The sequence below is a fragment of the Oncorhynchus tshawytscha genome, linkage group LG06 (genome assembly GCF_018296145.1).
Source record: "Oncorhynchus tshawytscha isolate Ot180627B linkage group LG06, Otsh_v2.0, whole genome shotgun sequence".
NCBI lineage: Eukaryota > Metazoa > Chordata > Actinopteri > Salmoniformes > Salmonidae > Oncorhynchus > Oncorhynchus tshawytscha.
In genome coordinates this window covers 35,768,909-35,779,121 of record NC_056434.1, presented here as the reverse complement: position 1 = coordinate 35,779,121, position 10,213 = coordinate 35,768,909, and the positions used below count along the sequence as shown (strand labels likewise).

General features: G+C 42.1%; 2 protein-coding genes across 5 annotated transcripts in view; one reads left to right on the top strand and one right to left on the bottom strand.

Moving 5' to 3' along the window:
* Window positions 1-1,032: 1,032 nt before the first annotated feature.
* LOC112252496 (F-box/LRR-repeat protein 14-like) lies at window positions 1,033-3,765 on the top strand. The gene has a single exon (XM_024423758.2). The coding sequence runs from the start codon at window positions 1,611-1,613 to the stop codon at window positions 2,820-2,822; it is 1,212 nt and encodes a 403-aa protein (XP_024279526.1). The 5' UTR covers window positions 1,033-1,610; the 3' UTR covers window positions 2,823-3,765.
* Window positions 3,766-4,124: 359 nt separating this feature from the next.
* The window catches only part of LOC112252494 (ELKS/Rab6-interacting/CAST family member 1), a 32,605-nt gene continuing 26,516 nt past the window's right edge, over window positions 4,125-10,213 (bottom strand). For 3 of the 4 annotated variants that reach the window (XM_024423754.2, XM_024423756.2, XM_024423755.2), the window contains 2 exons: window positions 8,811-8,996; window positions 4,125-8,595 (listed from right to left, as the gene is read on the bottom strand). In XM_024423754.2, coding sequence (XP_024279522.1) covers window positions 8,458-8,595; window positions 8,811-8,996 — 324 coding nt within the window. In that variant the 3' untranslated portion in view covers window positions 4,125-8,457. Of the gene's footprint in view, window positions 8,596-8,810; window positions 8,997-9,572; window positions 9,649-10,213 lie in introns of those variants that run through there. The other variant, XM_024423757.2, reaches the window with a different exon arrangement.

Sequence of the window (10,213 nt, the reverse complement as noted above, 5' to 3'; positions counted from 1 at the left end):
CACAGCATCCCGTTAAAATCAGCATACCCCTGGCATTTTGTCCTGGTTTAACATAACCTGGATACAAGGTTTTTTGATTATCTCAAAAACAGAATACTTTAGTATCCCGAATAATAACGGGATATTAATGTGCCTATTCCAGGCCCTCAAAGTTCCCCGCGTCAGTGATCTCTGGACAGACACAGCCGTTTTTGAAAAGGGAAATCAAATAAATGTATAACTAACCCAAGATAATTAATCTCTGTCGTTTACATGAGAGCAAATGAAGCACCGTGAGCAGAACAAGCAAGGAGGTTCAAAACCAAGCACGAGTTTAATGGCGCGTTGTAGCACCTATTTGCATATTTCCGTTAGGGAACCCCTCCTCTGTGAAGTGCGCGTGCGCACAAACTCAATTCGACCTTGTACTCCTGCTAAAAAATCTTTGGCATAGCGTCAAGTCTAGAAATTTTAGGGCACTGTGTTCGTAACAGATTTGTAGTTTTGGGAACAGAAAATGTATTGAGATCAGATGTTTAATCGATGAGACAATGTGCAGAAGATCGGACCAGTTTCACCTAGGTGCATCTTTTCCCGATACCGACTGAACTTCCTCTCACTATCATATTTGGTAGTGAGAAAACGTTCTAAACGGTTAATAGCCCACGTGACGTGTCTGAGTTAACCGTTCACTGTGGGGAAAAATTTCAGGCATTTTATGAAATTTCCACTGGCTATATGGGATCCTCAGAGAGTTACATTATACTATTTCACACTGTGAGAATATATTATCATTCACAATGGATTAAAATAAAAGAATTTCATTGATTTTCCAGAGGACCACTAACTTGTAGCGAATTGGGCGAAACCAAAAATAAAAAAATGTGGTGGTCCTAAAAAAGGTTATTATCTTTAAAATAATTTCTGAGGAAAGTGATTATGTATAAAATCTCAAACCTTTTAATATTTACGTTATTAAATACGGCCAATTACATTTATTACGTCTTCTCATATTAATGTTAATTGTTTTTGTACCCCCCCACCAAGCACGGCTTTTCCTACGTCGTCAGTTTGAAATGGTTGGCCAGACAAAGGCAGCACAGCGTAGCCACGGGAAGAAGCGCCATGAATCCATCAACAGAACTGAAATGCTAATATAAACGGTGCCCTTTTACCCATTACACAGAAGAAAAGAATACTGCGGGTTTAAGAGATACATTTTCAGTTTTTATTTTGAAAATGAACGACCGACTGGATCCACTTGAAGAACGACAACCGTCATCTGACTTGAACATGGGTAGAGTCGCCTGACCGTCTCTGTTTTCCGCCTTCTGGTTCGCTAGCTAGCCTAGGCTACTAGCCAGGCAAGCTAACGCCAGCTAGTTGTCTACGTTTTCATGGGAAGCAGTTAGCTAACTATCTCAGTTGATTTGGAATAATATAACACAACCTGAAAACTTCGCGTTGGATTTTCAGATATGTATTATGTAAAGCTGGCTTGGGATTCCTGGACTTTGAACATGTTCTTTTTCTGAGTTACATTAGCTAACTTCGCGAACAGTTAACGTTAGCTAGGCTACTCGAATAATAGGATACCTGGTTAGTTTTGGCTAACCTCTCCCCTTCCAAACATGTTTGAAATGGAGACACACATATCTGGCCTTTTCCCGGAAATTTTAGCTATGATTTTCAGTTACTTGGACGTAAGGGACAAAGGTAGGGTGGCCCAAGTGTGTGCGGCCTGGAGGGACGCTTCGTACCACAAGTCTGTGTGGAGGGGGGTGGAAGCGAAGCTTCATCTGCGGAGGGCCAATCCGTCCCTGTTCCCCAGCCTCCATACCCGGGGCATCAAGAAGGTCCAGATCCTCAGCCTGCGGCGCAGCCTGAGTTACGTGATCCAGGGGATGCCAAACATTGAAAGCCTTAACCTATGTGGCTGTTTTAACCTCACGGACAATGGCCTCGGACATGCTTTTGTTCAGGACATCCCTTCCTTGCGGATCCTCAACCTCAGCCTCTGCAAACCAATCACAGACTCAAGCCTGGGCAGGATTGCCCAGTATCTGAAAAATCTGGAGGTGCTGGAACTCGGTGGCCTCAGTAACATCACCAACACAGGCCTTTTGCTCATTGCCTGGGGCTTGCACAAACTCAAGAGCCTTAATTTGCGGAGCTGCAGGCATGTGTCAGACGTGGGCATCGGTCACCTGGCTGGGATGACCCGAAGCGCTGCCGAAGGCTGCCTCTCTCTGGAGCAGCTGACCCTGCAAGACTGCCAAAAGCTGACGGACCTGTCCCTCAAACACGTCTCCAAGGGACTGGCCAATCTCAAGGTGCTCAACCTCAGCTTTTGCGGAGGAATATCGGACGCCGGTATGATCCACCTGTCGAATATGACTCACCTGTGGAGCCTCAACCTGCGGTCGTGTGACAACATAAGTGACACAGGCATCATGCACTTGGCAATGGGTTCTCTACAGCTTTCTGGCCTCGACGTGTCCTTCTGCGACAAGATAGGTGACCAGAGCCTGGCCTACATTGCCCAGGGGCTGTACCAGCTCAAGTCTCTGTCCCTGTGCTCCTGCCACATCAGTGACGACGGGATCAACCGGATGGTGCGCCAGATGCACGAGCTCAAGACCCTGAACATCGGGCAGTGCGTACGCATCACTGACAAGGGGCTGGAGCTAATCGCCGACCACCTGACGCAGCTCACCGGTATCGACCTGTACGGGTGTACCAAAATCACCAAGCGGGGGCTGGAGAGGATAACGCAGCTCCCGTGCCTTAAAGTGTTAAACCTGGGACTCTGGCAAATGACGGAGAGTGAGAAAGTGAGGTGAAAGCCAAGCTGGGAGGAAGAAGTGGGGGTTTTCACCGTGGAAGGTGTATTATTTTTCATCTTCATAGAATACCAGAGCGGGTCAGTTTATATACTTTTACATTACCTTTTAATAACTATAATACTGTGACTTTAATTTTAGTAGAAGGGATCAACCCTTTTTAAACATTCACTGTCATAGCATTATTCCACCCCTTATTTTGGTATAATTGCTTTCTCCCTTATTTCCATGTTAACTATCCTGTCATTGTATCACATTTTATAAGGTTTTTACTAGCTACCTCATTCATTGAAGAAACTGGAGTGCCTGGGACACAACCCCACTGTCTTTCCATGCAAACAAAAAAATATGGGATATCTGCCACATTTTTCAACTTTCCCTTTAACTGTTTACCAGTATTGACTCATGTAAAACAACTATGTTCTAACACAGTCCCTCTTAACACTGCACATGAAGGCCTTAATGCCTTGGATTGAAGCTTTGACTAAGAAGTATTTTTCTTATGTTAATAAATATATGTTTTATAATGAATGGCTGTAAGCCAGAACATTGTACTTCAAATTGAAGTGAATAGTTTGTTTTTGAAGTACACCTTTTTGAATTGGTAGTTTCAATGCCTGAGGAGTTGTACTGTATCTAACATTGTAATCTGCCTTTCCTAATTCCTTCTGGTAAACATGAACAGTGTGGATATGACAGGGGTAAACTATCTGCCTTCTCCCCCCTGGGGACTTTAGAATGGAGAGTGGCAAAATAGACTATCTTGCCCTTGGTTATCAAGAGCATGTATTTGAAGTCTATGCAACATATCAATAACCTACATCATATTTTCTCCTGTAACGCCTTCATGGAAAGATCATTGGTGTGTTTTTTAAAAAGGGTCATTTAAAATGGTTTTATATTCATACAACAGTGATATTTATTAATAAAAATGCTGACATTTTTTTTGCGAAATGGTTTATTTTGAGTTCTGTCGCCCATTTGAGGTTTATAGGAGGGCCTTAATATGAAAAAGCAGGTACTAAATATGGCAGAAGGTGCAGGGTGTTCAGAACATTAGGGGCCATTCCATTATCTTACTCTAATACAAATTATGCTGGTCCAGAAACAACCATTTGGGGTCGCACACTTCATATGTATAACCTCCCAGTAATTTATTGGGTAAAAAACAAAAACATTTCAGCATCACTGTGCTGTTTATCCGGTGTGTGACAAATCATTTTGTTTTATGTTACACTTAATTATGCTGATAAATATGCACAATGGCAGTACTGTAAACAAAAATCCCCACAGAGAGTGAAAGACTGATAGGATATGTTTATTTACATACATACAAAATGCAAATACTCAAACGTGTCTGTTTTGCTTTAATTTTACGTAACATTTTTCATCATTAACACAGACGGAAGGCAGTACATTTCTTTAACAAATGCAAAAGAAAGTTTAAAAAAAATAAAACGAGAACCATGACTTTAGAAGTAGCCCCTTTAACAGCACTGTGTTCCTGAATGAAGAGTTGAAAACAAAGTTATCACAGACTGGTGAGTCCACAGACATTAAGGCAAGGGCAGGGATACACAGGCTAGGGCCCCGTTGCAACTTTTTTGAAAGACACATTTTTTTCCCTCCTTCCTGAAATAAAACTGTTCTCATGACCTGGATAGGTGAAAGCTGACCAGTGAAACCCTTTGCTTTTACCTCTACGATTTTATCAGGTCAGTAATGACTTCTGGAAAGGGAGATGGCCATAGAGAGTACTTTAGTATCACATCCTGGTTTATGGACAAGGGGCAGGATAAGATAACCTAAACAGTAGCCTAGTCTTCAACTCTGGTCCTGGAGACCAAGCTGATTTGTAACATCATTGTTCAACCATGGACAGATTGAAATAGAAATGTACTGTACAGAGCAGTTCTAAATGCCAGAGACTGGCAGCGTGCTCTGTAAATCAGGCCACTGAATATCAGGAGAACCATGGTTGGAGACCGTTCTGTCCTAAACGGTCAGACTACTGTGTGAGACATGTGGAGAACAGGGGAACACAGTCTAGGGGGCGTCATTCCCACAAACATCTCGGATATATGAAATAACTCAACACTGGAACCTCAGGGTAATACGTTTACATCGTGGAAAAAGTATACATAAAAAATTCAAGAAATATACATAAATGAAAGAAAATAAAAAGTACTCTCCCTCTACATAGTCACAGTTTGAAAACATGTAATTTGACATTTATAAAAGTGTTTTTTTTTATTTTTTAGAAATATTTCTCCAGTTTTTGCTGAAGACACTAGAACGGTCTGCCATTTTGTTCAGAGAGCCTTGCTCCTCACGATTCTGTGCAAACATTCAATGCATATATATCCATATGGTCAACATCATACTTTTATATGTATATATATTTATAGAACATGACTTTCTGCAATTTATGGCAGTACGGTCATATCTTTTGTCTTCAGACAAATTGAGACACACACACAAAATAGACAACTAACTGCACTGCTTTTAGCTTCTCACTTTGTTTTTTTTACAGAATTCACAACATCTTCCACTGGGTTACATTTATGTAGTCACTACTAGGGTTGAACGGTGGGAACCCAGTTACCGGGATTTACCTCTAAAAATCACTCGCTTTTCCCTGGGATAAATAACTGCGAGAAACCGGTAAATTATAATAAATTATTTATATGAACAGCATGGTGTGAAATGGAACTGTTATATTATATGCTATATCTAAATCTGGCTTCTCTACGGCCTCTGCATGAATCAGCGCTCAGGGTGGGGACAGACAGCAGCCCATCTCAGTATGGAGCACAGTTCATAATGCATGTAGACCTATCATCTCAACTTTTTGTTCTTGTGACAGGTGGGACTACATTTGCTGCAGCGTGGCCTATGTTACAGCAATATAAAGATCTAATTTACCCATCTCCTTCTGGCTTACGGGGTCTTGTTTTTCTCTGTCGCTCTCCATCAACTCCATCCAAAATAGATAATCCTGTTCTAGATTGATATATAGCCCTATATATAGAGATGTTCTAGCCTACCTTCTACGGGTAATACGTTCAATGAAGTATTAGCCTTATATTTAGCTAATTAATGATGGGTTATGCATAATAAGCTTCTAACTTATAGCCTCTGTCTCTTATCCAATACGCAAAGCACCTGTGCTCCGCTGACCTCTATCCTTAAAAAAAACACTCCTTAGCTCTTGGAGTCCCATGCAGGAAAGGCTAGACCAGAATAGCTTGCTGGAATTTTTTTAGCATTTTTTATACCAATAGACTATTTGAAGAGGGATGCCTTCTCTTTTTAGCTGAATGTTATACACAGAAGTCAATAGAACTCATGGGTAATTTGAAAGATGAGTGAACTCGCGGTGGCGGTAGGCTATAGCAGTTATTTATTTAGACCCATAACCATTCAATCTTTGTGAAGCGAAGTGAAAGCCTGTTGCATCTAATTCTAGTCCTATATTATTCAAGGATGTCATTAGAATGATGAAGATAAGGACAACAAAACGCATTTAATTGAATTGTTGAAAGCACGGAAAGAATGAGAGAAAGAGGATAACATTCAGGGTTTATAAACAGGTAGGTATAGAAATATGTCAGCCTACTAATTATACAAATAGGCCCAATTATATTTCAAAATTAAAATCAAATTCGCTAGCCAATACTTTGAACTTTGTAGGCCGCATGTGCTGCACCAGAATTGCATGTTCTCTTCTGCTTCATCATGGTTTCAATGACGTGCCTAATTCCAGTCCATATAATACAATACAGTCCACAGTCAAAAAGATTAGCCTACTGGAGCTAGTTTCATTTATTTACCCAAGAGAGCTTAGGCTATAGCTGGCTACATCTAGGGGCTTCTATGTTTTTCTGTCACGCATAATGTGCAGTAGCCTTTATCATACATGTATTGGATAAGGGCATAATCATAATGGCATCATTAAATGTTAATGTAGGGCTCATAAATTTAAAAAAAAATATATGGCTCATCAGGCTCAGGTAGATTCAGGTTAGAATTTTCATGCTGATCAAAGCTCTAATCAAATCCAAACATATATTCTTTTGAATGAAACCTCCGGTTTTGGTGGGAAACACCAGGTTACCCAGGAGAAAAGGGATTTATTTTTGGGACGGAACATTTCTAAAACACCGGGAAAATATTCAACCCTAGTCACTACGTATTTAATGAGTCATTTACTAATTGATTTAAAAAAAAGGTTCAAACCCACTGGGAAGGGACTTTCATATCCTTTTAAGTAGGATTCACTATCATTTCATTACAAGAACCGTACACTCGGAAGCTTTGGAAAAATGCACAAAAGGGGCAACGTCAATCTCAGGGAACATAATTCAATCATAAATTAAACAATGATAATGTTTTACAAAGTCATATCTATAGAAACTTTGGATGAGATCCTATGACTGGTAATCTCTTCATGTCTTATGTCAAGCTGTAGCACCAATAGAACTGAGGAATAAAAAGATCCCTCATGTAGGTCCAGTATTGATCCCTTTGCACACTCAAAGGCCACTCTATCGTACCGTCCCCAAATGACACCATATTCCATATAGTGCACTACAGTGGAGGGTGCTGAGGGGAGGACGGCTCATAATAAGGCATGGAACGGAGTAAATGGAATGGATTCAAACACATGGAAACCATGTTTTTGATACCATTCCCCTACAGCCATTACCACGAGCCTGTCCTCACCCATTAAGGTGCCACCAACCTCCTGTGGTCCACTACTAGAAGTGTACGTGGCTAAAATAAACTAACGTTGCATACCACATATTGAAGAGGGTGCTGTGTGCAAAACCATCTAAAACCAACCACTGCCTGCCTGTCTCCCCCCCCCATGTCAAAATCCTTACTTGATATAAATCAGACACTGATGTCAATGGGAGATGTGTGTGGAAGTTCAAGTTAGGATATTGAGTTAGGATTCCTCCCTCTTATGTCTTAAGATACGTTCACAGAACATGCAGTAAGTCAGCCAGAGATAAAGCCCCACAAGCCCTAAAACCCAGCTAGTCTCTCTCTCTCTGTGTGTGTGGTTGAGGGGGAAATGGGAAAGTTTTGTTGTCCAGAAACTCACATAGGAGATTCTTAATGTCAAACATAGGAAATAACACATAATATATGCTAAATGTTTTTGTTTTAATGGTCACTGGTTTCTAAACATTTCCATGCCATGACTCCCCACCATTCAGAAAAAACACTGGTTTAGATACAAAGAGAAAACAACGGTTGTGTCAGTAGGGACAAAAACTGAGAAAACTTTGAAAAAAATGAAACAGGGAGGTGCTACCTTAACTTTGTTTTCTCTTTCAAAACGTTTTTGTGCGATGTGCACTACTGAACACAACCCATGACCAGCATGCATCTACATCCTTCCACCATTAGCCCACTGTGTGACTGTTCTTCATCAGTTAATCATCATCATCATCATCATCTCAGGCTGGTGAATCTTCCCAGGAATGAGAATTGAGCATGTGGGGGTGTAGTATGATCGCTCAGTCCTCCCTCCGCCAAGATCACGTGTGGATAGATGGGAGGAAGGTTGTCTGAAGCTCATGCAGGGTCCTGGGGTCATCAGGGGGTGGTCTATAAAGGTGAGAGTTCAGCAGGACTCCTCCAGCGCGTTGACCACCTGCTCCAGGATGTCAGGGCAGTAGTCAGCGATCTGCTGCAGCACTGAGTTGGCATACTCCTGCAGCTCCCCGCTCTCCTTCTCACACAACTCCAACTCCAGTTCCAACTAAGGAGGAAGGGGGGGGAGAAAAAGGGACAGAGGGAGAGATAATGAGTTAGCATACTTCTCCTCCCCCACCATCTCCCTTGGGGCTTTAAAAACTTCACTCATTCCTGTTAAGAGTAAGATATGACAGAGCACAGAAAGAAAGATAGAGGGTGAGAAAGAGACGGGGAACAAGAGAGAGAGAAAACACCAGAGGGTCGGGACTCCTCTGTTACCTGCTCCAAAGTCATCTTGTGTAGCTCCTCCTCCCAGGCTGGTGGGTTGGCGTGGTGATAGTGGGGGGGTGGGGTCAGGACGCTGAGGATGCTGGGGTCTCGGTCGTGGCAGAGGTCAGTCAGGTGGGCAATGTAGAGCTTAAGCTTATTGCGATTCTCACTCAGGGACAGGAGAGGGGGGATCATCTGGAGGGGAGAGATGCAAGGGGGGAGAGGAAAGGGAGAAAGAAATGGAAGAGCCAATTGGATAAGAGAGAGATAAGAAAAATGACATTCGGTCCCTGTGTGTTTTCAGAGACTAAAACCATGCTAAACCAAAATCATGGAGCATGCAGAAGGAGGAAAAAGGCTGCATCTCACATGCATTAGATCACAAGGAGAAAAGATTGTGGAGTCTGGTATGTGGGACAGAAGTGTGTCGTGTGTGTCTGCCTATTTGATTGACTCAGTTGTTCACAAACAGTGTCCAAGCTACAGTACATGGTGGGCAGACAAACACTGAAACACCATCCAAGGTAACAAAGTAACAACAGAAATATCATTCCCGCAAAAAATACAAATATGAGAACAGATGACATGTACCAAACACTGCACGGACCAACTCACTGCACCAACATAAAATGGTGAGAGGAGAAACGGATGACAAAACAAAATGGAGGAGCAAAACGGGACACACTGACGATGGAGTGAGAGACGGGCATACATGCCAGGAAGGTGGTGAAAAAATGGACAGATGACTCGGACATTCATTTGTGCTCTCACCCTTCTGAACAAAATGGCTGAGAGAGAGGGGAGGGGGGCGCGGGGTTGGCTATGCCCAAATACCCTCCTCATCATCCTATTGGACAGATGGTTTAGCCAATTGCAGCATTAGAAAAAAACACTTGGTTAGTGTGTGTGTATGTGTGTGTGAGAGAGAGTGTGACAGAGAAAAATAGGAGTGCGAGACAGAAAACTGACCAAAAATCAATGTCTGTGGACGTTGAAATCAAGGCCGGTCTGGACAATGCCAAAAAAAGATGTCCACAAGGCATCTGCGTCAGTCCGTGCTTACTGAGGTGTAGCCTACCATGTCTGCATGTTATGAATGCCCATTCATGTGGTAGGACCACCATTTGTAAAAACAGGCTGTTGTATTGGCTTTATTAGTCCTGATTCCTGTGAATAATCAATTTGGCTATTTAAATTCTGTATATCAGCTACTCAACTTTATCAGGAGTTATCGTGAGCCTGTTTGCAATGTGTTTACACGGCGGGGAAAGCAGAATGATTTTCTTTTTCACTATGACCAGCTTGTACAGATACAAACTTTAAACCATTGATCATGACAAAGGGGTGAAACTCCTGGACAACAGCTGTGATTGTCCATTCCATTTTGTCCATTTTACTTTGTTTGACCTGTC

What these genes read in the sequence shown, in the direction of transcription:
- LOC112252496 (XM_024423758.2), top strand. Translation starts at nt 1,611, where the DNA reads ATGTTTGAAATGGAGACACACATATCTGGCCTTTTCCCGGAAATTTTA.